The following is a 25,541-nucleotide window of genomic DNA, read 5'->3' as shown; positions in this document are numbered from 1 at the left end:
AAAGAATTCTAGGTTTTCTGCATAGAAAAGTAAATTTCTATTACTTTTCCTTGACATTTCCATGTGGGTAGACACCCAGGTATTCCCTCAAACGTTTGGGAGAAGGAGTGAACCAACAAACACTTACTTATTCATAAAAAAAAATACTATTTAAAAAATATATGTGAGTGTCCGATTAATCGGTGCAAGCCTAAATCATAGTCAAACTTGAATGAGTTGTAAGATTCAATAATTATAAACAAATTGTAATAAAACCAATAACTTTTATTCAGCTATCCTTTCCAACAGCAAAATATAACAGTATATACAAAAAATAAAATTATAAAATGGCAAGAATTTTGTAGAAGACGTTATGAAAACCAGCTCAGAAACAAAATGTTAGAGAAGGATTTCAAATGTTCATAATCAATAACAAATTGATGGAGTGATTTTATGAGTGGAAGTACAAAATTTGTGAGAATTGGAAGTATGAGCAGATGCGACACAAAAAATACGAGAAAACGTCTCGATACATACAGCACTTGATTTCATCTATCTATTATGCAGTAATTTCAAAATGTCACCTGAAACATAAAAACAATTTGTTATCCATGAAAAATGAAATTATTATCTTTGAAATAAAGATAAAGAAAATTTACTTACGTATTTCCTGTAATCTTTGCTAGGTTTTTCTGTAAAAAAGAATAAAAATTAAATAAAATTAATCACTAATTTAAAATTTGTTTTAAATATCAAAGTAAAATGTATTAAATGAAAATGATTTCTGATAAAGTTGATTCAATCACAGGCACCCAAAACTTAAATGGGGGATTCTCAATGTAATGACTGAAATTCGAATTTTACTGAAGGTTAAAATACGAGCATTCTACACACTCATGTCATTACATCCAATATTTTATGTAGCAGATTTTTTAAAACAAGTTTTTATTTTCACTATAAATTATAATTTGTGTTCTATATAGAGCATTAGATCTTAAACAATTTTTTTTTTTTAATTTAAAGAATGAACAGATAGGATTAGAGCCACTGTATGGGACACCCCCGAAGTAAAAATGCTTTGATATCTAACTAATTAAATGTAAAATAGCTAACAATACTCTTTCTTACAATCTTCCTCCTTTCACTGCAAAACATCTTTGAACCTAACATAAACAGTACATTTTATATTAAACAACAGCAGAAAAAAAAGGATTTTACACTGAAAGATAGATAACATATATATGATTTTTATTTACAAGAGCTTATTAACTTTTTGCTTTTGGAAATGCAGATTTCATTCCAAATATGTTAGGGCTGAAGTATGAAAATATCCAAGAAGATTTTTTCATGAGCTATATGGCACTATACAGGGTGTTTCAGAACTCTTGGCCAAAATTTTTAAGGGTGATAGTACATATCAAGACAAACAAGATAAAGTCAAAAATAAGGGTCCCAAATGTCTTCCGAAGGAGATTGGCACCATTTATATTTAGGGTCCAAAATTTCAAATGATCAATTTTGAAGATGGAACCCAGGGGGGGGGGGGGGGCGACGACATGTGGTTTATGAGTATTTTAGTAACCGGCTCCCCCCACTGATTTCTCCCCTTCCCCGGGGCTGTCGACCACCCAGGGGAGCGACGACACGTGGTTTCATAATCACTATCGTGCCTGTAACAATAATCAGAAATAATATTGGGTCAGCCTTTCCATGCATGCTCAACCCCCTTCAGATCCTGGACAAACTGCAAATCTTTTTCTTTTGCACTTTTTAAATGTGTGTGTGTGTAGAGAGAGGGAAGCATTTGGAATTTCAATTGTGGTAGATGTTGAACAACTGCTGCAAATGTGTTTTACAGCAAAGTATGGAAATTTCAGAATTTATTATTTCTTCATGTAGTCCTTAACCCTCTACACAAAACAATTTTGAATATATATTTTAAAATATTGAAAAAGTTGCATAAAAATGTCACTTACCTTATGCAAATCAGATAACTGTTGATGCCTTGACAATGCATCTTTATTTGGAAACTGTCTTTTGCACAACAAACATGCCATTTTTGATAAATCAATAAATCTCGACTCATCTACTTTACTATTCTGTGGTCTTTTTACATCAGGAGCCGTGTCTGGTTCTGTGTCTGAATCGCTATCATCTCCATATGACACCAATGTTGTTTTCGTAGCTATAAAACAATGACAAACAGATGTTATGAGTTTCATAATGTTTAAAACATAGCTTTCATTGCCCTCATGAAATATGTATCAGATTTTGAAGTAGAAAAATATCATTATTCATCTTAAAGAAGCAGAAATTAAACTTTTGCGCCAGTCTTTGAGCAGACAAAATTAAATCTGTTATAGAACAAAATGTTAATTACAGTAAAATTAACACAGTAATACAGAACAAATGTGCCATTTAAGAGCAAACTATTAAAAACTGATTTAAAAAATAAATAAAATATGAGGCCAAGTCTAGGAGCAGTTTTAGAACTGAATGTAGTTTTAGAAAGAACAGTTTTTTTTCCATGCATTAAAAGCTATTTTCATTAAATGATCGTCAGTTGAAAATGGTTAGGAAGAACACTTGATTGTTTATAGAAATTTTTTTTATTTTATTTACCATGTTTCTGGCCAAACATCAATTTGAAGGAATATTTTCTGCTTGTAACTTAAAAAGCAAAATTAAAATTCTGCGAAAGAAAAGTTTTGGAGATAAATAGCTTCAACTACACATCTTTAACAGGAAGTGTAAGACAAGTGCATTCAATTTAGTTGCAAATGCAATTCTTTAGGTTCTTATAATTCATTTGTTGTTGAAAAACCACTGCTTAGTGCATGAGCAAATTAAATTGATCTTTATAAAACACAGTACAATTCAAAACTCTGTTGGTGTTCTGGCAACAGACATTATGTCTATGAAAAAAATTGAATAAACCACTATAATGAATGACTTCCTTAGCTATTTCATGATGTAAACCAATTTTTAAATTTAAAAATTACATCAATAAACTTACTGTAAGAGTTATAGAGTTAGGGGTCTCTAAAAGGATTTTTACTATTTTTCAATAGCAATTTGATAGTTTAAATTGACAATATCTTAAAACTGGAGTTTTTTTTTGGACATAGCAATGTCACGTGAACAGCAATGATTTGTTTGATGTTTTCAGTTTGTGACAAAAATAAACTTACCAGACACCCCTAATTTACTATCAAGTTCTGCCATTAGTGCATTTCTTTCAGCTAGTGATGTTCGTTTTTCTAGTATGGCAAAACCAGCATCTGCTGCTGCGGAATGCCGAGATATGTCGCTATTCATCATAAGAGTTGGATTCATAGTGATGGGCGGACTGGCAACTATACCCAATTTCGCATTTTCTTTCTTTTGGTTGAGAGTTTTCGCCCATTTTTCCATATCCTAAAAAGAAAATAGTCAACATTTTCAATAACAACGACTTATCGAAAAAAAAAACACACGACCAAAGCAATGAAGCTAAGTTTTATCAAATCAAAAGCTTGTTTACTTTGGAAGTCAGACAGTGTGAATAATCTTTATATATAAACCATTACACATCAACTGACCTAATTTTTCAAATCATTCCCAACTGACTACCTTCATTTCTGATGAAATTTTATAGAGATGTGCCCATGCCTTTAAACTGACATATGCAAATTTTCAGCTTCCAACATCCAAATACTGATAATTGGGGGCCCCTTTAGTAAAGTAACTTCAAAATGTAGAAACAGCTTTGTACAGGGTTCATACACTTGTGGTTAAAATAAATTCCCTGACTTTTCCAGGTTGTTTCTTAAAAAATTCCAGGTTACTTACTTCATTCGAAATCAAGTTTAAATAGCAATATTTTCGAAATTATTAATTGGCAACGCGGAAGAACCGAAACTTTTCCCCCTTGGATAAAAAAAAAACTTTTGTAAAAGTTTTTTGTGACGGGCCCCAAAATTTCTGCTCACCCCTCGGTAATATTAGTGTTTTGCTGTAATCGCCCAAAAATCTTTTAGCATCTGCTTTTGTGTGGTTTACAATACTTCTTTATATTTCAGGGTTCGCGTTTACGCGCTATAGCGGGTTTTTTACGCAAATTCGCGGGAAAGGGACGCAACTTCCGCGAAAAATCGGGTCCCAGGGACCCAGAAAACCCAAAAGATAACCAGAAAAAAAAATGGGAGAAAATGCTAAAGATCTATTTAGTAAATGCTTTTAAGCTTCAAAATGACCAGGAGAATCAACAGAAAGGGACTAAAATGACCCTATCTGTTATCAGCTATTCAAACACACCCCAATTGTGGACCAGTCAATGGAATTTTAGTGATAAGACTGGAGCTTACAGTGACCTCCTGGGCAGAGCTCAGGGAGCAAGTTCACAAATAGCCCATTGTACTGTATTCTAAGAATAAGCTTTCCCTCAACTTTTGTCTTGAGGAAATTCCTAAAAACAGAAATGAAGACTAAAAATGAGAGAGGTTTTCAATGCAATCTTCAGGATTAATACAAGACAATTGTACAGTAAAAATATTGCAATTTGGTATTCATGTAACCAGAATTACTTTTGAAAATCATCATTTTGCATCCCCAATAAAAAGAGGGGAGAAAAAAATGGCGAATATTTTCCAGATCGCGCTAAACACAAAGAGTTCGGAACTTTACATTTTTCTTGTTAAATTGCTTATGAATACTTGAATTTTATACGAAAGCACTTTAACCTTGTTCTTTTTCTAATAATTCATCTCTTTCTGATGGGTTATTTTTATTTGGACTTGCAAAAGTCGGGTATTAATCGATCGCGCCATTTTCAAAATGGCGCGATTTTAAAAATAGAACAAAAATCAAAACAGATATTTTGAACAAGTCAAAATAAAGTCAAATATACTGATTTAAGATCGCAAATGAGCAATTTTCACACTCAATGAGAAAATGTTTCGTTTTTGCGATCGCGATTTTTGCGTTGGGTTCATTCGCTTGCGATTTATTATTATTATTATGTAATTGCCAATGATAATTGGGAGGGGGGGGGGGGGTCTGTTTGCTTTTTTCACTAAGAAAAATTTCCAGGAAAACAAAAGTTAAGGGAGTGCTTTTTGCTTGATCAATCAGAGGCACTTGTTTTATATTTTATGGTAAAACCCATTTTTAAAGTAAATTTTGAGTTAATCTCATTGTAACTGACCAAATAGTTTCTCACATAACTGAGTCTTGCAAGTGTATTATTTGAAAATAATTTTACAATGATAAAATCACAAAAGAATTAGGGCAAAAATAACCAATTTATTTTATTTCATGCCTCCCCCCCCCCCAAGTGTAAATATTTTTATATTATTCATTTACGCACTAAGATTTTCTGTTTAAAATTTAAGGGACTCATTTTTTCCACCAAAGGACCCAAATCTATTTCATTAATGGGTTTCTGGGACCCATGTTACGGATAGTTGAGCGCGAACACTGTATTTACTTAAATTATAACACAACACAAACCATATTAAGTTGTTTATAGAACACAAAACATATTGAGCAAAACACAAAGGTATTTTTCAGTATAAATAGGATTAACTTGTTGCACCGATCGGCATACCATATAATGCATATTAACAAAATTCAACATCCACTGATCATAGGTCAGTGCCAATAATCATCCTTTTTCTTTCTTTCACATATTAAAGAATGCTTACAGTACAAAAATTGAAATTTTTCTTTTCTAGAAATAATTTTTTTTAAATTGATAATTTATTGCACATTTTATATTATTTTCAATAGTTTATATTGAGATAAACATCCAATTCTGTTTCTGAAAATTTATGTCTACTTCCATTGTTGTGCAAATGATCAAATATGGTGACTAAGAAAAAAATGTCAGTAGATTTTTGAATTTTAAGCATAAATGCAGTTATAAATAATTAAAAATCCTTAAAAACAACAATTAAGACAAAATACCCAGTCAGTTTTAGCACATAAGCGTCTAACTCAATTAAAATTGAAAAAAATATATGAAGATAAAATTTTGCATTTTTCCAGAAAATAATTAAGAATTATCCCCCCCCCCCAAAAAAAGGACACATTTTGTGTTGTTTTCAATAGTTTGCATTGCAATAAACATCCAAAGTTGTTTTCGGAAACTTAAGCACTTAAAAAAGTCTTGCTTACTTCCAGCTCGGGAAATACCAAATATGGTGGCTACGCAAAAAAAAAAAAATTTTTTTTGAATTTAAAGCATGCAGCTAATTTGGAAATAATAAATCATCATGAAACTACAATCAGTTAAAAAGTTTTTAGCACATTTGCAACCAAGGCAATGAGGATAAGATTAAGTTTTAAGAACAAAATTTTTCATTTCTCAAAAAGCTTAAAAAAAATATGCTACACATTTTTTGTTATTTTAATTGATAAATATTAACAATTAATTGTTATATTAACAGTTAAATAAATCATCCAATTCTGCTTTGTTTTTGGAAACTTAGGCATTTAACCATTGTGTCTACTTTCATCTTGTGAATAACCAAAACTGGCGACTACGTTTCAATTTTTCGAACAAAAAATCAATTTTCCCGGATCGACCCTCTCATCTTCAGCTTTGTGCTTCCGAAGCAGTAAATTGTCTTCTCCCCTGTTGAGTTTGTGCGTAATTCCTCTCAATCAGAAGAAGGTTTTTCTTGGGAACTATAGAGGGTCCAAAATGGCGACTGAGGAATTTTTTATGAGTCACCACTTTTTTTATTGCCAGCGCCATTTTGTGTCAAAAGTTTTACAATTATTTTCAGGAAACATCGATAAAAATAGAGATTAGATCACATAGAACAAAATTCCCAGGGAAAATTTTTTTTTCGGGCTAATTTGGAAAATTTCCTGACATTTTTAACTATGTCATTTTTTCTGACAATTCCAGGTTTCCCCGGAGCATACAAACCCTGTTGTAGTAAAAACTGCCATGTTTAACTAAACTGGCAAACCCATTTACTATATCAGGGTTCATACACTTGTGGTTAAAAAAAAAATTCCCCGAGTTTTCCAGGTTGTTTTTTAAAAAATTCCAGGTTACTCGCTCCATTCAAAATTAAGTTTAAATAGCAATATTTTCAAAATAATTAAAATTGTTTAAAGTAGCAATGCGGAAGAACTGAAACTTTTCTCCTTAGATTAAAAAAAAATCTTTTTCTTTCCCAAATTTTAAGTTTTTTTAAACACTTTGTTCAAAATAGTTTTAATTGATTTACTAATTGTTGAAAACAAAGTGCTTCCAACTTATTTTAGCGTTTTCTCGATGTCATGTGTCAGTAATATTAGCGTTTTGCTGTAGTGGAGCAGCAATCTTTTAGCACTCGCTTTCGGTCTTTTAGTTCACAATACTCCTTTTTATTTTCTTATTAGTATGTAACACAAAACATATTGAGCAAAATACAAAGCTATTTCTCAGTATAAACATGATTAACTTGTTGCATCGATCACCATAACAGAAAATGCATAACAAAAATCAACATCCGCCGATTATAGGCCAACGCCAATAATCTTTTTTTTCACTTTTGCTTATTAAAGAATGCTTCCATTAAAATTTTTCTTTTCTAGAAAATAATTAATTTTTAAAAATTCATAATTTGTTGCACATTTTATGTTACTTTCAATAGTTTACATAGAGATAAACATCCAATTCTATTTTTGCAAGTTTATGTCTACTTCCATCATGCAAATGACCAAATATGGAGACTAAGTGAAAAACTTAAGATAATAAGTAGATTTTTGAATTTGTAGCATAAAAGTAGCTATAAATAATTAATAATCCTTAAAAAACTACAGTTAAGTCAAAATATTCAGTTTTTAGCCCATAAGGGTTTAAAGCAATTGGAATAAAAAAAATTTGTTCTGAAGATAAATTTTCGCATTTTTCAAGAAAATAATTATGAATTATCCGAAAAAAAGGCACATTTTGCGTTGTTTTCAATAGTTTGGACAGCAATAAACATCCAATGCCTTTTTTTGGGAACTTCAGCACTTAAAAAGTCTTGTATACTTCCATCTAGGGAATGACCAAATATGGCGACTGCGCCCAAACATAAGTAATTTTTTGAATTTATAGCATGAAAACAATTTAAAAATAATAAATCTTCATGAAACTACAATTCAGTTGAAAAGTTTTTAGCACAAATTGCATCCAATGAAATGAAGATAAAATTAAGTTTTAAGAACAAAATTTTTCATTTCTCAAGAAAATTATTTAAAATAATAATAATAAAACAATTTTCAGCACATTTTTTGATACTTTCATTAATTTTCAGTTAAAGAAAACATCCAATTATGCTTTGCTTTTGGAAACTTTGGCATTTAAGGATTGTATCTACGTCTATCATGTGAGTGACCAAAACTGGCGACTACGTTTCACACGTAGCTTAAAAGACTTTCCGATCAAAAAAAAAAAACGATTTTCCCAGATCCCCCCTACCCCATTTTCAGGCTTGTGCTTCCGAAGCAGTAAATTGTCCTCTTCCCTGTTGAGTTTGTGCGTAATTCTTATTCATCCGAGGAATTATTTTCTTGAGAGCTATTGAGGGTCAAAAATGGCGGTTGCGAATTTTTTTTTTTTTGGTCGCCACTTTTTTAATTGCCAGTTTCATTTTGCCTCAAAATTTTTACAATTTAGGAAAAATAGATAAAAAGGAAGATTAGATCTCATGAAACAAAATTCCCTGGGGAAAAAAAAATTGGGGGGCAAATTTGGAAAACTCCCTGACATTTTTAACTGTTTCATTTTCCCTGACAATTCCAGGTTTTCCCGGAGCTTACGAACCCTGTATATATATAAATTTTCGAGCTTCAACTTATACATTTTCATAAGATTTGATTTTTCACAACAAAGGGACCCAGTGAAAAATTTTGGGCAGATCCCTGGTTGAACGTTTTGTTCAGATTTTAGAAGATCATTAAAAAAGTCACAAAGGAAGCTCATAGAAAAGGTCGTACCTAAATGCTTAAGTATTTTAATATGCTTATATTGTTGCCTCAGAGCAACCATATGACATCTAATCCCAGAAACAACAGTAAGATATCCTATAGTTGTTCTGAGGCAATGATAATTTAGTGAAAAACTTTGTTTAAAATATGAAAATGCACATGAAATTTAGATTGACTCATCCAGTAATTGATTTAATAAGTAAAGCAATTTAATTAAAAATTGAGAAAACATAAAAAGTGCAAGAACAGCTTAACAGAAACATTAAAACAAAGAGGCAAATGAACTACCTTTGCAATTTTCTTAGCTATTTTCACTTTATCTAATTTTTCTTCTTTTTTGTTCTTTTTCCCTTGTTCTTCTGTCTCAGTCAGATTAGTTGCTGCATTACCTGAAGTAATTAAAAACTGCAGTTGTACCATTTGTAACAAAGTTTGAAGCTTCATAGTATTAAATAATTTGAACAAAAACCATGAAACAATTCCAAACTTTTAGAAAAGCACTGAATTAATTTAAACTAATAAAATACAAAGATTTTTAAAAATAAATTGCCTTAAAGCAAAATTTCAGAAAAAAGTCAGCATTTCAATGTTTTACATTGATTCGAAAAGATTTAAGAAAAAAAAATAATTAAAAGAAAAATTTTCAAAGGTACTAACATTTTGAAATTAAAAAAAATGCTGAATTATGTAACTAATTAAATATGCTTGTTTTCCTTTACAGCTTTTTTTACAATATGGAAAGATCAAATCAACTACAAAACAGATTGAAAAAATAATTTTATTTCCTGCATTACTTAAAAAAAAAAAAAGGATAAGGTGCTATCTAGTTGAAGAACAAAGTGAAAATGTTAATTTTAATGACTTTGAAAAAAAAAAAAAAAATAATAATCACACCTCTTACCTTAGAAACTCATCAGATGAACATGCAAATAGCTTACCCATAATTAAAGTTCTGCAAACCATAACATCTTACCTTGAGCAGTTGTTGCTGCTGTAGGCATCGATGCTATTGTTGACTGTGCAGAGACGTCTGCTGAAGTTGTGCTTTGAGTCGATTGAACTGGTAAATACGTTTGATGTTCACCAGCCCAATATAAATATTGTTGACTCTCAGAATTATAATAATATTGTGAATTGGCATCATAGTAAAGGCCTGTTGTAGCATCATAATAGTAACCAGAAGACTCATCATATTGATAGGTGGAAATATCTGGCAGAGGATATTTATAATAAGTTACACCATTTACAACAACAGTGCCTAAGCTTGCCATGTGTGCCTGAAAAGAGGAAAAAGTACAAATAAGAAAAAAAAAGTTTACAAAATTGTTGCATAGGTGCCTAAATGTAAAACGAATGAAAACAATTGCAACAACTTTTACAAAACAATTAAAAGAATTGAATCTTTTATTTCAGAAACCACCTAAGGGACAAAATATTAAAAAATGAGTTTTTGGTGGTACTGTGCAATTTAAAGGCAAATACATCTCTTAGTGCAGAAATAACTATGTTTCATATCAGCAATGCCTTTGGCAATCTTGAAAATAATCCGTTTATTTCAGAAAGAACCCAAGCGCCGTCGCTTAAGTTCTTTCTGTTTTTGTGACTCGCTGTTTTGTTTGATTCAAAGGTTACCTAACAATGAGTGGTTAGTTTTCGTGAGCTTTCGGTGAAAATTAGGTGTTATTTTGTCGTTTATTATTACGTTAAGCCATGTCGGATAGTTCAGAAAATGAACCCAATCCCAAGCGTAGGCATGGAGTTGTGCACGAAGAAAAATACAAACGAAACATTATTCATTGTTTTGCATAGTGAAACTTTTGGTTTTAGGTCCCAATCAAAAAAAAAAAAAAAAAAAAAAGATACATGAAATAAAAAAAAGTTGATGAAATACACTGTTAGATATGAACCCTTCTAGGAAACTATCATCCAATGGCCAACAACTGAAAAGGAGTTGCCAGAAGCTGAATGAGTAAATAAGGCCAGATACTTTGTATGTAGACATACTGTAGCTTGTAGTCTACTTGTATTTTTTGATTTAGGCACAGTAAAAACACTGCACAGTAAAAAAAGTGCATCTGTTACTTTCTTTTGATACCAAAACAGGTAAAAATTAATGGTTCGACTTAATTTTAAAAATAATTTGAAAAAAAAAATCACTTTGGATACACTTATTTATTGCAGAAACCACATAAGTGAAATCTTTTCAAAAATTTATAACTCAAAAACTTAAGATTTTTAAAAAAATAAATAGATTATCCCAAAGCATGTTTTTGATTAGGTAAAACAATATTTTAAGGAGACTAGACCTATACTTAAGCTGAAAAAAAGATTTTTTTAGTTTTCCGAAAGTTGAAAAAAGAGCACTTAGGTGGTTTCTGAAATAAACGATTCAATTTAAATATCCATCCATACTTAAGTAGCAACATATAATGCGAAACACATTTAATACAGGGCTCAAGATACAACTGAAGTCAAGTCCTATATTGTGCTGTCACTCGGTGCATTTGAAAATAAAATATTCTTCAATTCCCTAATGTTTCATAGCATTTTGTGTCATTTCCCCTTTATGAACTCATGTTCAACTTTCAGTCGAACAGCTTGAAAATTTTGTTGAAACATTTAAAAAATTGCTATAACAAGTTTCTTTAAAATAAGACAAAACTATTCAACTGCTAAATTGCACTAAGTTCACTCATGTAAATTAACATAATCAAATACGTAATTTTAAACCTTATCTTTCAAATGACCTTTCTAATATTTGTTTTCTGCAATAGTGTCGTTCTATTTGCTTCTGCATGCAATGAATAAATCGCCAACGATAACATGAATTTTATTAAAAGAAGAAATCTTTTGATTTAGATTCAATGTGTATAGTTTTTATATATATTAAAATATCAATATTGTTAACATTGATATACAAGGGTCAATGTTTTCCTAACATTGACATTTTGCGTAAGATGTTTTTTTTAATGTTTAAGATTTTTAATGAAACTAAAAAATATTTTAAAAATGCCTCTGTGATTATAATGTTAAAATTAGTTATTATGATGCGTCATTAACTAGCAATTGCAACATCCATCACATCGGAAAGGGTTTTCAAAGGTCAATTGTTGAAAAAAGCTGAATTTGAGAAAAGAAAACTGTTATTTTCCAGCACTCTGTATTAAAATATTGGACAGAACGTAAGTTTTCCACCAAATACATCTGTGCAGGGTTAATACCCATTTCTGAAAGTCCCAATTGATGACTTTTTAAGGACTCAAAAATTCTATAAGGACCCACCAAAAATACTGTTAATATCACAAGGTATTTGAATGGGGGGGGGGGGGGATTTTTTGCCCCTCCCAATAGGTGAAATTTCAGCTTAAAAAATAACAAAAGAAAACTTAATTTGAAATTTAGCAAAACTGTTTCATGGTGCAGGCACCATGGGTGCATTCGAAATGAGTACCAAATTTCAAGGCTGTAGGTGATAAGGGAACTCATTGGAATAGCATACAAAGAGACAAAGATGGTCTCCTTTATACATCTTTAAACATATGCATAGATGATGCAAACATACGTATTTTATTGAGAATATTTATGAATCGGGGTGCTCACAACCCTAAGAAAGAGCAAGGGAGCACCTCCCTAACTAATGCAAAGACCCCCTTCCCCCCAAAAAAGTGAAAAATACCCCTCAAAGTTTTCAATGGCACAGTCTGCTCCCTGACCCCTTCTCCTCCCCAAGGTGGGCAACCCATATGAATTATAATAGAAAAGAGTAAAATAATTTACCTGGTTAGGCACAGAACTGTCATAGGTTGGATCTGAAGAATGAAAAGGAAGAAACATTGTAACAATATTCATTAAAAAAAAAAAAACTTATGCACAAGTTAAAAAATACAACAAAGACTGATAGATTGTTCTATCTCATCCTCCACAAAGTATGTTAAGACAGTAATACCATATAATGAGGGCAATTTAACGAAAATTGGCTCTGGCATCCTGATTTTTTTTTCCACATCATAATGTGAAAATAAATCTTATTTTTTGACTAGGACTGTTCCTTCCAATTTCACCATCAATTTTGAGATAAAAAAAAGGCTTATATATCGGTTTTTTTTTGGCCTCATTTGTCAACACACAGATAGGGAACGGAAAAAAAAGTTAGTAAGTAATTCAAAAGCTATGCCTCAATCATACATTTTTCTTTTTGAAAAACTAGACAAATACTCCACTATAATTAAGCGTCATAAATTTTCAATAACCATTTTTGATAAGTTTTGACCCTTAAAAAATATTTAGTCCATTTTTTTAAAAAACACATGTCGTGCTTGGAGGCGAATACTATCAACTGCGGGACATTTTGATTTACTTTTTAGAAAATCTGCACAAATTTTGCATAACTTCTTTAAATTGAAGAATTTCTCAATTAATGAAACGTGAAATCACAATATCCATAGGATTTGCTTACTTTTTCTACGACAAATTTAAGGATATGGTCCAATTCTTGAAGTATTAGTGATTTTGTAAAAGAGTCGCAATTCTTTTCATGCAAAAATGTCAAGTTTAGAGCCAAATAAGTCATTTGAGGGAAATTTTGATATACTTCTAATTAAAGAAATCTGCAAAAATTTTACTGAGTTCCAGCAAAATTACTTCTATATTTAGAAGATACTGCAGAATTACTCATTTTGTATTGAAACTTGAAATCTAGAAAATTCTATCATTTCCACACTTTTGGTAAGACAAATCTTTGTAATATTTTTATGCACATTTATATATTGTCACCTCAGAGCAATAGTAGGGTATTTTAGTGTTATTCCTGGGAATAGATGTCTTAGTGTTGCGCTGTGGCGACGATAAGTTATCAGAAAAAATGAGAGCAGGTCATCCTAAGTCAGATCTAAGATTATGAAATTTTATCAGTAATCATAACTGCTTTTATTTGTTTTGGTAGTGAAAGACAATTTACAGAAAGCATGGAGTATATGTAAGTAAACTTCTGACAATTGTTTTAAGATTTTTTTTTCTTTTTTTTCCATTAGAATTAGTTTAGGCAGCATTTTAAACATTAGTAGCTTAAAAGTTTAGATAATGAAGAACACAGCACAGATTTTTAAAACTTACTTGATGCATTTTCAGTTCCTGATGCTGCTCCAGCAGAAGTACTGTTAGCACCATAATACTGATCATAACCAGTATCATCTTGCTTCTAAATTAAAAGAAATAAAAGTAGTTTATAGTTAACAAAAATATACAAAATGATATTTTAAAAATATACAGTGGCTCCCAAAAGTGTTCGTACACTTTGAAATTTTTTAGTAAAACCAAAATAACTCGAAACTGAATTCGAATATAAAGTCCAATATTTTTTCACATCATTCCTATGTCATTCTAAATACAACCCGTTGGTTTTTTTCAAAATATTGACGAATCTTCTTTTTGAAATGGGTCAGAAAACGAAGAGACAAAGAAATAACACGCCACAGAAGTCATCGTACACTCAAATATTTTCGAATAAATTCATGATTAAAATTATCCAATCCGTTTTATTAATATTTTTGCATTGTGTTGACCCTTATAAGTCATTTGGCTTTAATTTTTCGTTTATTTATTCTTCAATATTGTGCTTAGTACTGTAAAACGACTGGTATTCGTAAAAAACCGCAAAAACCATTCAAAATTTGAATTTTTTTTCCCACAGTAGTGGTAAATTGGTTTGAAATGTCTCTAAATTAGGTAATTTATACCATTCTATAGTGAAGTTCTTGATAAAATGCTTTAAAGAAAGGAATCGGGCCGAAAACAAGGTAAGAAAAGGTCAACCAGCAAAGTTGACAATACGTGATCGTAGATTTAAAGTTAAAAAAATTATGAAAAATACACATTTGAGTACTGTAAAAGTTTCTACTGAGTTAAATGAAACATTTTACATTTAATTTTCACCTAAAACTGTTCGCCAAGTTCTCTGATTAGCTGGATTAAATGAGACCTCTTCCTGCAGAAATTTTCTTGGTCGTGCGAAAAACAGAAAACTTACGCTTTTCGTCGCAAAATCAGTGATAAATAAGCTAAAAACGTTTTAGAATCACGTCTAAATTACAGATAAAAATTAATTCAACATTTTTGGTTAAATTGTTGTATAACTGTAAGTAGAAAAAAAAATTAGGAACTTAATCTTAGGAACTTAGTTGGATCAGTTAATCAGGACGGTGGAGGTGTTTTAGTGTGAGGGTGCATATCAGCATCAGAACTTAGTAGTTTGTAATTTTTTGATTAAATAATGAATCATGCTGTTCCTTTAAATATTTTAAAAACCAATTTTGAACTCTTAGCCAAAAATTTGGTTATTGGAAACAACTTTGTTTTTTATCAAAATAACGATAAGATGCACACGGTTTTCAACGTTTGCGTCTAGTGCCTCGAAAATTGTCCTAAAGTTTAGAAAATACCCCCTCAATCTCCAGATTTGAACTTAATGTAACATATTTAGAGATATCTGGAGGCTAGATTACGAAAATACTGCTTTGAAACGAAAATAGAGCTAGAAACAGTAACACTCGAAGTGTGGTTGAACTCTTACTCAGAAATTACGCTAAAAAAAGAAAGAAAAAGAATGAAATCTATTCCCAGACTTTTAAAAGGTGTTATGAATACTCTTTGATATTCTACTAATTAATAACTTAATCAAAAGTTAGATTATACAATAATATATAGACATTTTACAAAGTGTACAAAGACTTTTGTGAGATAAAATTTCCAGCACTTTTCGGTTTTTCATTTTTAAAAAATTAAATTTTAATATTTTTTAAAACTTTTCATGCAGTTTTGCTAAAAAATGATCATAAATCTTATAATTAAATACCTATTCCGAAATATTAAATCTAACCAATGGATTGGGGCCTATTTCGATGAAAGTCGTAGGTGTACGAAGACTTTTGGGAGCCACTGTATATAAAATTCAAACTAAAATTGTAGTACCTGATTAGTCCATTGCGCAGCAGCCAATGCAACAATCGCAGCATTAGCACTTCCAGAACTGTAATATGCAAAAAAATTCAAATTCATCACCATACAATTTTGAAATAATTCAATACACTCAACATGAACCTTTACCATAAAGATTGAACTGCAGTAATGACCACAAATAGATCATTACAGATTGAAACACTTATAAAAGAGATTGATGAGCTATGAAAACGTTAATCACCATTTAAAAAATAGTAAAAAGATAAAAGGAGTACAGAAAGAAAAGCTATTATTTATCCTTTTCTTTAGATATGGTTTTAACTCAAAATAGACTGTAAAAGAATTAAAAAGTAGATAAACTACACAAAAAACGCATTGAAATAAACATAAGAAATATTCCTTTTAATTCTAAGACAAGTTAAAAAGTTAAATCTTATATGACTGAAATGTTACTTAAATAAAGTTAGGGAGGGGCAAATAACTCCATGAACAAAATTTTGTTTCTTTGAGCTGATAACTAAAATGAATAATCAAAGGAACCATTTTCAAGCAACGTATTCATCTCACAAAAGGATTGAAAATACCTTGTATACATTGGTACACATTTTGTACCAAGTTTTTCTAAAATAAAAAATGATGCAACAGTTTGTAAATAAATAAATGCTCATTTGATATGAAAATACAACTTAATTATTTTTTTTTGGCAGTAATCTGCTAATATTTTGCGCTAAAAATTGCTGATTTTCATCATCTTTATGTATGATCTTTCAACTAATTTCAATGAATGTATTCAAGTTTTTAGAAAGAGAACTGAAAACAGTGAATTTTATTCATCCCTAACAAATGGTTCAAGATTAAATCTCTTCCCAAAAAAATATTGTAAAAAAAAAAATGCTGATTTGATATGAAAAGACAAGAAAATATTTGCCTATTTGCAGCGAAGTTGTGTGCAATAAATTTATCACTATAGTGTAATAGCTTCAATAGTAGTAGTAATAGTTTCAATTTCCCTTAACAATTACACCGAGTATTATTTAGCTTTTAATAATGAATTTTTTCTTTAGTTCCCTTGACTTCGCTATAAACTGGCACGACTGTATAATTGAATAAAATTTCTATGACTAACTTAGCAAATGACTACCTGCAAGGTAAGAATTTTTTATCAAGCCCAGAAATATTGAATGGTCATTTATATAACATACCAAGACTTAAACCATTTTTAAGGAATTTTGCATTTTTAAGGCATTTGAGAATACAGGATGGAACAAACACCTCTTTTATTTATGTACAGAAAAGATAAGTAGATAGTGAATTATACTATTTCAAATGTAATTAAAATAATAAGGGGAAAGAAAATACTACAGAAAACTAATTGTATACAAACAGAAATTACTAATTTAAAAATGATTTATTCCATGCTTATCAACTTTGTTAAGTATCAATATTAATATTAATTAATTTTAATTCAAAAGAAATACTATACAAAGAATACCCAATATAGAAAGATGTACTTTAAGTGCCACTTCATTACATACCTATTTCTTTGCGCTAAAGATCTTTTGGCATAAGATACAGTGACTAAAAAATTAAAATAAATATGAAATTTAGGATTTGAAGCTAAAAGAAAACTGCATTGAACATGTTTATAAACTACGAAATAGATATGCTTAAAGCATGAGTGGTACAAACCGTAGGACACAAAAATTCAAATGCTATTCAGGGATCATACTATATTTGGATGAAAAAATTCCATGACTTTTCCAAGACTTTTCATGACTTCATAAAAATTTTCATGACCATGTTATACTAGAGAAGAGTACTATTTAATATTAAACTTGCTAATTTTTTTGGAAATGAGGATTAGAAAATCTTCTACATGAATGCCACTACCTCCTACAAGCACTTACTTGTAATTGAAAAAATATCAGTGTACACCTAAGAAATGAAACTACTCTTAGCAATAAGTTACCGCCCCTAAGTCAGGACTAAGGCAGAGCTATATGCAACATACACCAAATATTTCAGGATGTGATAACCTGGCTGTCTGATACATTGCATGTAAACTATTCTTATTTATCTTCATCATATAAATTTAAATAAAAGTAAGAAATACAGTGAATGTAATATAATGATGCTTAAATGTCTATTTTTAATTTTTTAAAATAAACAGGCAGAATGATAATGAATGGGGCAAAGGTTGAATGAGTCATTACTAAGTTTCAATAAATTTGTTTCAAAAGTTGCTTTGTGAGGTGAACAGTGGAATTTAATTAACTTCACAGTGTTTTGATTATTTAGAGTAAAGCCACATTCTTTAATACATGCATGTTTCTACTCTACACCAGATATTAAAAAAATAATAATAATATGTACTTGTTAACTTCTTTGCACATTTATGGACATAATTGGAACACAAATGGAATTTTTATGGATTTATATACATTTTCAAAATGATAATATAAACTAAGAGGTTCAGAAGTTGTAGAACATAGTGTTTGATACCTGACATTGAAAGTAGCAGTGGATCACATATCTTAGTTTTGGGGGGCCGTATGTTGGGCACTGAATTAGAATTACCTGATTTCTGTATTCTATACGCCCTTCATTTTCTAAAACCTTCAACAAATTAAGATGAACTCTGATAAACTTAGAAATAAAGTTTTTACGAGTGATGGAATGGAACTAGGATGCAATTGAATTGTGTTTTTTGAGTGGGCGAAATCAAGAATGTGCAAGTTTGCTACCACAGAAAATAAAACATAACAAGTATAGAAAATAATGGTAAATTCAAAAGGAGTGATGTCCAAGTACCAAAATCACATTGCAAAAAAAATAGGAATGGCTGCTACAGAAGTGGATGCAAAGAGGTTTCAAAATTTGGATTTGTTTCATTTTCCAGTTTTAATAGCTTTTATGTGCAATACTGTTAAATCACTCAAGATTCCTAATTCTCTTTTAGCTACTGTTACTTTCTCATTGCCCAGAACATTTCTCTGTGACCAAAAATAAATTTCCATGACTTTGAATGAAAATTTCAATTTTCCATGACTTTTCCATGTCTGAAATGTGCTCCCCCCCCATGACTTTCCAGGATTTCCATGACCCGTACGAACCTTGGCTATTTAAATATTTTGAGCCAACAGCTTTCGTCGCATTTTGCCATTGATGATAAACAGATGTACAAACTGTAACTATTTGGATTTATAAAAATAGCCACTATATACTGATGAAAGTTTCTCGTTTTGTTTTTCTCGTATGAAACAATTTTAGTTGTTTAAATAATAATAATAATAACACTTTGAAATTAAATCACTTTCAGATACTCAAGTACAAATTCAACAGTGTTAAAAATTTTCTTTTCAGAGAACCAATTCAATTGCTCAGAATAATTTGTTTTGTATAGTATATCCATCAATGTTAGTTTTCCTTTTCTTTGATCAAATTTTCCTTACATGGAGAACTTCTTACATAGAAAAAAGAAATAGTTGAAAGTTTCCCAATGATTTATAAAACATCAACTGAATTAGGAAAAATAAAATAGGATTGTGCGTCATGTTATTAGAATTATAAACAAATTAAGTGGTATATTAGGCCTGACTCAAGGCAAAACAATGACATTTTGCTGGAAACCATATGGATCCAAATTCTAGGTTCATAAGGAGTGTGTGGTGTTGCTAAAAGATGATTTTGTTTGTGTGTTGTATGAAGAAATGTAGATTTTCTTTTTTGTCTTTTATCATTTCTTATCTCTTAAACTTGTCAACAGGTAATTCTTTTTAAATTCATATTAGTTTTCCTCACCAATATTGTTTATATTTTCAGAGTTTGAAAACAGAAGGCCATATCTCTACTCTAGCTGGCAATGTGACCCACAAATAAGCATCAAGAAAATTTAAGAATACTGGAAAAGAGTTTCTGCATTAAAAATTTTATTCCTTTTTCTCATAGATATATTAATTAGGGATTGCAATACTGGTATACTGAATACCGCTATTTGCTGAAGAAAATACCAGTATTTTTGGTATTAGCAGAAAATAAATAGTTTCAATTCAAGAAATTTCAATTTAACTTATTAAATAACTACTTATATTTCAAATGTACATTTATTTTCCCATGATACAGAACCGAAATCAATCTATTGATTTCGGTTGTTGTAAAAATTTACCTTCAAAAGCATGAACTGATAGAATATCATTAGACAAAAGTATTTTGTGCACCATTTTTTAATTTTTTTCATTTCCATGATCGCTCATTTTCCCTTTTGGGAAAGTTAATTTCAAGTGTAATTTTTAATGCCCCCCCCCCCTCTTTGTCCAATGAATAATTTATTCAAACCATCAATTGCAGGAATGTTTTATAATTTTTTTTTGAAATATTTGTCGCAATTGTACTGAATTTTGACAAAAACTGTTTCTTGTTAGCATTACAAATGGTAATTTGTTAGCATCAGTATTGTTTTGTTGTGCTGTCTCGCTATTTGGCTTCATACTTGGCAAGATAACATTTAGAAATTATATATTGCCTTGAAAATTTGCATAGTTTAAAAGCATAAATACGTTCCACAAGTTAAAAGATATTTTCAGATATTTACAAAATTATAATTGCAAAGAATTTTGAAAAGACAGCTAAAACGAATAAGAGAAACCAACAAGATCAAATTTAGTCAAGTTCCCCAAAGCAGAATACTTAACGATGTTCTGCAACATAAAATCATTTCGCCAAAATTGTTCTGCAAGTACTCCAAGCATTGTATACAGATGCAACTAACATGACCTTTTTCACAAATCGGGAACATTAAATCAAAATCGTTTTATACAGGAGGTTTTTTTTTCAGTTTTTGAAACTTTACTGTCGCTATGCATTTCTGTGGAACCTAAACCGATTCTCCCAAAATATTTTATATGCTTTTCTAAAATGCATAAAAAGAGCAAATATACAAAATTTTATAAAAATCCGAACCAAGGTGTCAACATGTTTTTTTTTTGTTTAATTTTACCTGCAGGATTCATACTCTATTTGGATAGAAAAATTCCATGACTTTTCCAAGGCTTTTTCATGACTTCAATGAAAATTTTCATGACCTCGTTACTCGAAGAGAATAGCACTATTTAATCTCAAACTTGATAATTTTTCGAAATGAGCATTAGCAAAACCTCTACATGAATGCCAAAGCCTCATTGAAGCACTTACTCGTAATGGAAAAAATATAGGTATACACTTAAAAAACTAAACTATTCCTATTTGTCTTCATCATATAAATTTAAGTAAAGTAAAAATGCAATGAAATGAATATGATGATGCTTAAATGTCTGATATTTTATTTATAAACAGGCAGAATGACATTGAATGGGACAAAGGTTGAACGAGTCATCACTAAGTTTCATTAAATTTGCTTCAAAAGTTGCCTTTTAGTCTCAACAGTGCATTTAATCATCCACGTTACTTGACAGTATTCTGGTTCTTTAAAGTAAAGTCACAACATGTTTGATTCCTGATATAGAATGTAGCAGTGGGTCGCATGGATTAGTTTTGCGGACCGTATGTTGGGCACTACTGTTTTAAAGTATTAGAATTTCTCTTTTTCTGTATTCTATTGCCTCACTAAAGATCTTTATTTTCTAAAATCTTCAACAAATTAAGATAAACTCTGATAAGTTTAATAATCAAGTTCTTACGAGTGATGGAATCGAACTCGGATGCAATTGAAGTTCTTTCTTTCTTTTTTTTTGAGCGAGCGTGGCAAAACTAAGAACGTGAAATTTTGCTACTACAGAATATGAAACATAAGAAGTGTTGAAAATAACAGTAATTCAAAATAAGTGATGTCCAAGCAGCAAAATCACATCGTAAAAAAAGGCAAGCGGCTGCAACAGAAGTGGATGCAATGAGAGTTCAAAATTCAGATTTGATATTGGGATGGTTCAATTTTCTACTTTTAACAGCTTTTATGAGCTATACTCTTAAATCACTCAAGATTTCTAATGTTCCTTTAGTTACTGTTACTTTCTTTTTGTCCAAGACATTTTTCTATGACTTGAAATAAATTTCTATGACTTTCAATAAAAATTTCAATTTTCCATGACTTTTGCAGTTCTGAAATTCGCTTATTTTTTTCCCATGACTTTCCAGGATTTCCATGACCCGTACGAACCCTGTACATGGTATGAAGGAGGAATTAAAACTATGGTAACAAATAAATAAATTATTAAAATAATAAATAAAATGAGTGGAGTTAGGCAATAAATATTTTCAGGATGCAAAAGGATTGAAATCTCAAACACAACACGCAATTTTCGGTGATGGAAGTGTTTCAATGCTGGTATGTTTCCAAAACATCCGTTTGTGGAGGAAATTGCAGTGGATGAAGATCGATTGGGAAAAATAAGGAAAAGAGAAACCAAAAACGCTAGAAAAATCTGAATTTTTTAAGATTAAGAATTAATATGAAATTTTAGCAGAAACTACCCATTTTCTAAATATCTTCCAACTCAAGATGGGAATTTTTGCAAATTCTGCAGATTTCTTTAAGTTCAAAGTAAATTTAAAGTTCTTGGAGATGACTTATCGAGTTCTACATTTTTCGCTAGTTTTCCGCCGAATTATCGTAATTTCCGAGAATTTTAGATTTTGTTCTCATTTAAAGAAATCTGCAGATAGTGCAAAATTCTATCTTGAGTTGGAAGATGTTTGCAGAAAATCTGCAGTTTCTATGCAGATTTTCTGCAGAAATTTCACAGAAATCTGTAAAATGTATGCAGTATGTGTTCCTCTCACATTTGAACAAAATTGTTCTGCAGCTCAGGAATGTGTTCTGCGACGTACGTCGCAAATTTAGTAGTATTCTGCTTTGGGGGTCAAGTTTATCGTAAATTTCAAACCTAAGGGCTAATAAAAAGTAAACACTAATCCCTCCTGTTCAAGAGAAAATGATGTTAATATGGGAAAAGTATTGTCTCTCAGGAAAGAAATTTCAACTAGCTTTAAATTAAAAAAATAATAGAAATACACGCAATACGAAAGAAACACACATACACACAAGAGGGTTTATCCAGAAATGACATGCAACAGGCCGATTTTTTTTTTGAAAATAAAATATTTTTAGGCAATTAAATTAGAGGAGTATCACACATTGTTAACAGTACCATCAACCTGCGTGAATTCAGAAAGAGCATTTTCAACGGCAGAAAAAATGTACACGAACATGACTTCCAGACTTTGAGATAATTCAATATGTGCATTATGTTTCTTACTATAGTATTGATTTTTTATTATGACATTTGTTCCTCCATTTCATATTTGTTCACAATACATTTTCATGATAATGCAAATTATGTACAAAGTTATGAAATGTGTAACGAAAAAAATGTGTTTTCAAGCAACTTTTGAGAAATTTCAAATACTGGTATTCGGGTAACATGTTTTAAAAATACTGTATACCGGTATTGAATTTTTGGTCTGGTATTGCAATCCATATATATAACTTACTGGAAAAACTGAATTTGCCAAAATATTTTGGGTTTCATACAAAATGGCGACAACAATAATTTCCAATGCGGAAGTTTTTTACCAGAATGCACTACACAAAACAATTTGTTTACTTGCTAGGTACAGCCACTAAGAATGCTGGGTAAAACTGCTTTCTCGGGTACAATTTATTTTCACACGTGAATGTCGAATTTTCCAATCACAGAGTTACGAGGTTGTTAGGTTAGGTTTGCCACAGCTATACATATACGTACATGATCATCTACAACATGTATGACTTGAAATGGGCATGATTTTTGTGGTTAGAATGTTGATAGCTTCTGTTCTATAAATGAACCTAAAAATTCATAGTATTGCTTCAATTTAATTATGATAAACATTTTGATTTTCATTTAACTTTATTGAGTATTATAAAGGATACAAATATGCTTATAGAATCTAGTACATTTTATGCATTGGATAAAAAATTATTGAGGGCAAAAATAATAAACCAACCAAGGTCAATTGATAATAAACCAATTAGCAGAGGAATGTAGTAATACATTCAATCAAAAAGTCTAATTATAACTTTTAACAATTTTTTTTATTTTTTTGAAATTTGGAAATAACTTGGCATTTATACAATACAAGCAAATATATCATTACTCCATCAAAGTTACTAAATATATCCTTTAATACATTTCATTTGCTCCAAGGTGCAAACATTTTTTCTTTTAAAACATTATCGAAATTTATACAAGGTTCTTTAGTTTCTTTAAATGATACATTAAAAACTAAAATATTCAAAAATTTACGTTTGAAAGAGTAGAAATGTGACAATAATGAAGTAGTTTTCTTAAAAAAAAAAGTGAGTAAAAAAGACCAATATGTACATAATAGAAAATTTAAATTAAAGACAACTGAACTTTTGTAGTAAAAAAAAAAAATTCAAATTACTATGAAGCCTATTTTAGTATTTGAAAATACCTCCAATACATAAAAATAAGTTCAATTCTATCAAGTAGAAAAGAAAGTCACTGTTGACATAAGAATGTTTTCAACTTAGGAAAACTAATAATTGATCGAAAATATATATAAAAAAAAACTAACCTTGTCTCCCATCAACATAAAAGTTTCCTTGCATGGATAAGAGTAGCTCATAAAGTTGAATGGCTTCAGATGTGGAATTCAGTTCAACAAAAGCATAACCCCGAGAAGTATTAGTAAGAGAATCCTTGGCAACACGTAAACTTTTTATAGGAAGAGTAGTAAGTTGACCTAACATTGCTAACACTCTACCTTCTGTAGTTAAAACATCCAAATTTCCAAACAAAAGTGCTATAATGAATAAAATATTTTGATCACAATAAGTTTTATTTCTCTTGCATTTTATTCAATAACAAAATAAGCACTGTATACCAACGATTTTACACTTGCCATTTACATTGCTAAAGAACTAGGATAATATCAAGAAAAAAAAAAAAAAAAAAACCTTGTTCCAAAGAGCATTAAGAAATGAAATATTTTCTTGAATATTCTCGCATGTTTGTACACAAAACTGAAAACTTTTTGACATAAAAAATGTTGTAAGAATCTTTTTTCTACAATATTAGTTTCCATAGTTAATCCTCATATATATAAAAGCCAATGATAGAGTAAAGGTGACATCACCAACAATGAAACTCGCACCACACCATGATAATCTTTTATAATTAAAAACTGAGCATATCTATGTTTGAGTTACTTCTCCTGAACGACAGTGAAATAACCATCAAACCAGGTATTGATAGATTCGTAATTTTCCTATCTTTAAGTTAAGCTATTTAACATAAACTTCCAGTAATAGTTTGCAGAAATCAAAATATTGCCTTTTGTGGCCTTGCTTATTTGCATTTGCTCCTCAGTACATCATGATGCAAATTTATTCAAACTATTCTTAATGCACTCAGTTAGTGATATAGGGTGAAAAAGTAAATATTTTTTTGGATATTTATCCGAAGACAGGGTAAATCCCCTAATTGCGCGTTTTGCCAAAAAAATTTAGGTAGTATCAAAAGGTGATGATTTTCTTTTCAAAAAACATAAACCGTAAAACATCTTCAAACACATTTTACTGAAAAAGGAATGATCAAGTATTTTTATGCTAACATTTATGTTGTACTGCATTTATTTTTAGTATTAAATTAAGACAT

General features: G+C 30.3%; 1 protein-coding gene across 2 annotated transcripts in view; it reads right to left on the bottom strand.

The window, feature by feature from the left end:
- Positions 1-243: 243 nt before the first annotated feature.
- The window catches only part of LOC129229761 (RNA-binding protein 5-like), a 76,062-nt gene continuing 50,764 nt past the window's right edge, over positions 244-25,541 (bottom strand). For both annotated transcript variants that reach the window (XM_054864135.1, XM_054864138.1), the window contains 11 exons: positions 24,460-24,687; positions 17,421-17,463; positions 15,898-15,955; positions 14,044-14,128; positions 12,709-12,740; positions 9,905-10,208; positions 9,220-9,320; positions 3,171-3,396; positions 1,956-2,164; positions 643-671; positions 244-563 (listed from right to left, as the gene is read on the bottom strand). In XM_054864135.1, the coding sequence (XP_054720110.1) occupies positions 560-563; positions 643-671; positions 1,956-2,164; positions 3,171-3,396; positions 9,220-9,320; positions 9,905-10,208; positions 12,709-12,740; positions 14,044-14,128; positions 15,898-15,955; positions 17,421-17,463; positions 24,460-24,687 (1,319 nt within the window). In that variant the 3' untranslated portion in view covers positions 244-559. The remainder of the gene's footprint in view (positions 564-642; positions 672-1,955; positions 2,165-3,170; positions 3,397-9,219; positions 9,321-9,904; positions 10,209-12,708; positions 12,741-14,043; positions 14,129-15,897; positions 15,956-17,420; positions 17,464-24,459; positions 24,688-25,541) is intronic.

Source organism: Uloborus diversus, chromosome 1 (assembly GCF_026930045.1).
Source record: "Uloborus diversus isolate 005 chromosome 1, Udiv.v.3.1, whole genome shotgun sequence".
NCBI classification, from domain to species: Eukaryota; Metazoa; Arthropoda; class Arachnida; order Araneae; family Uloboridae; genus Uloborus; species Uloborus diversus.
Note: the sequence above shows the minus strand (reverse complement) of the source record. Positions and strands in the feature narration are given on the sequence as shown.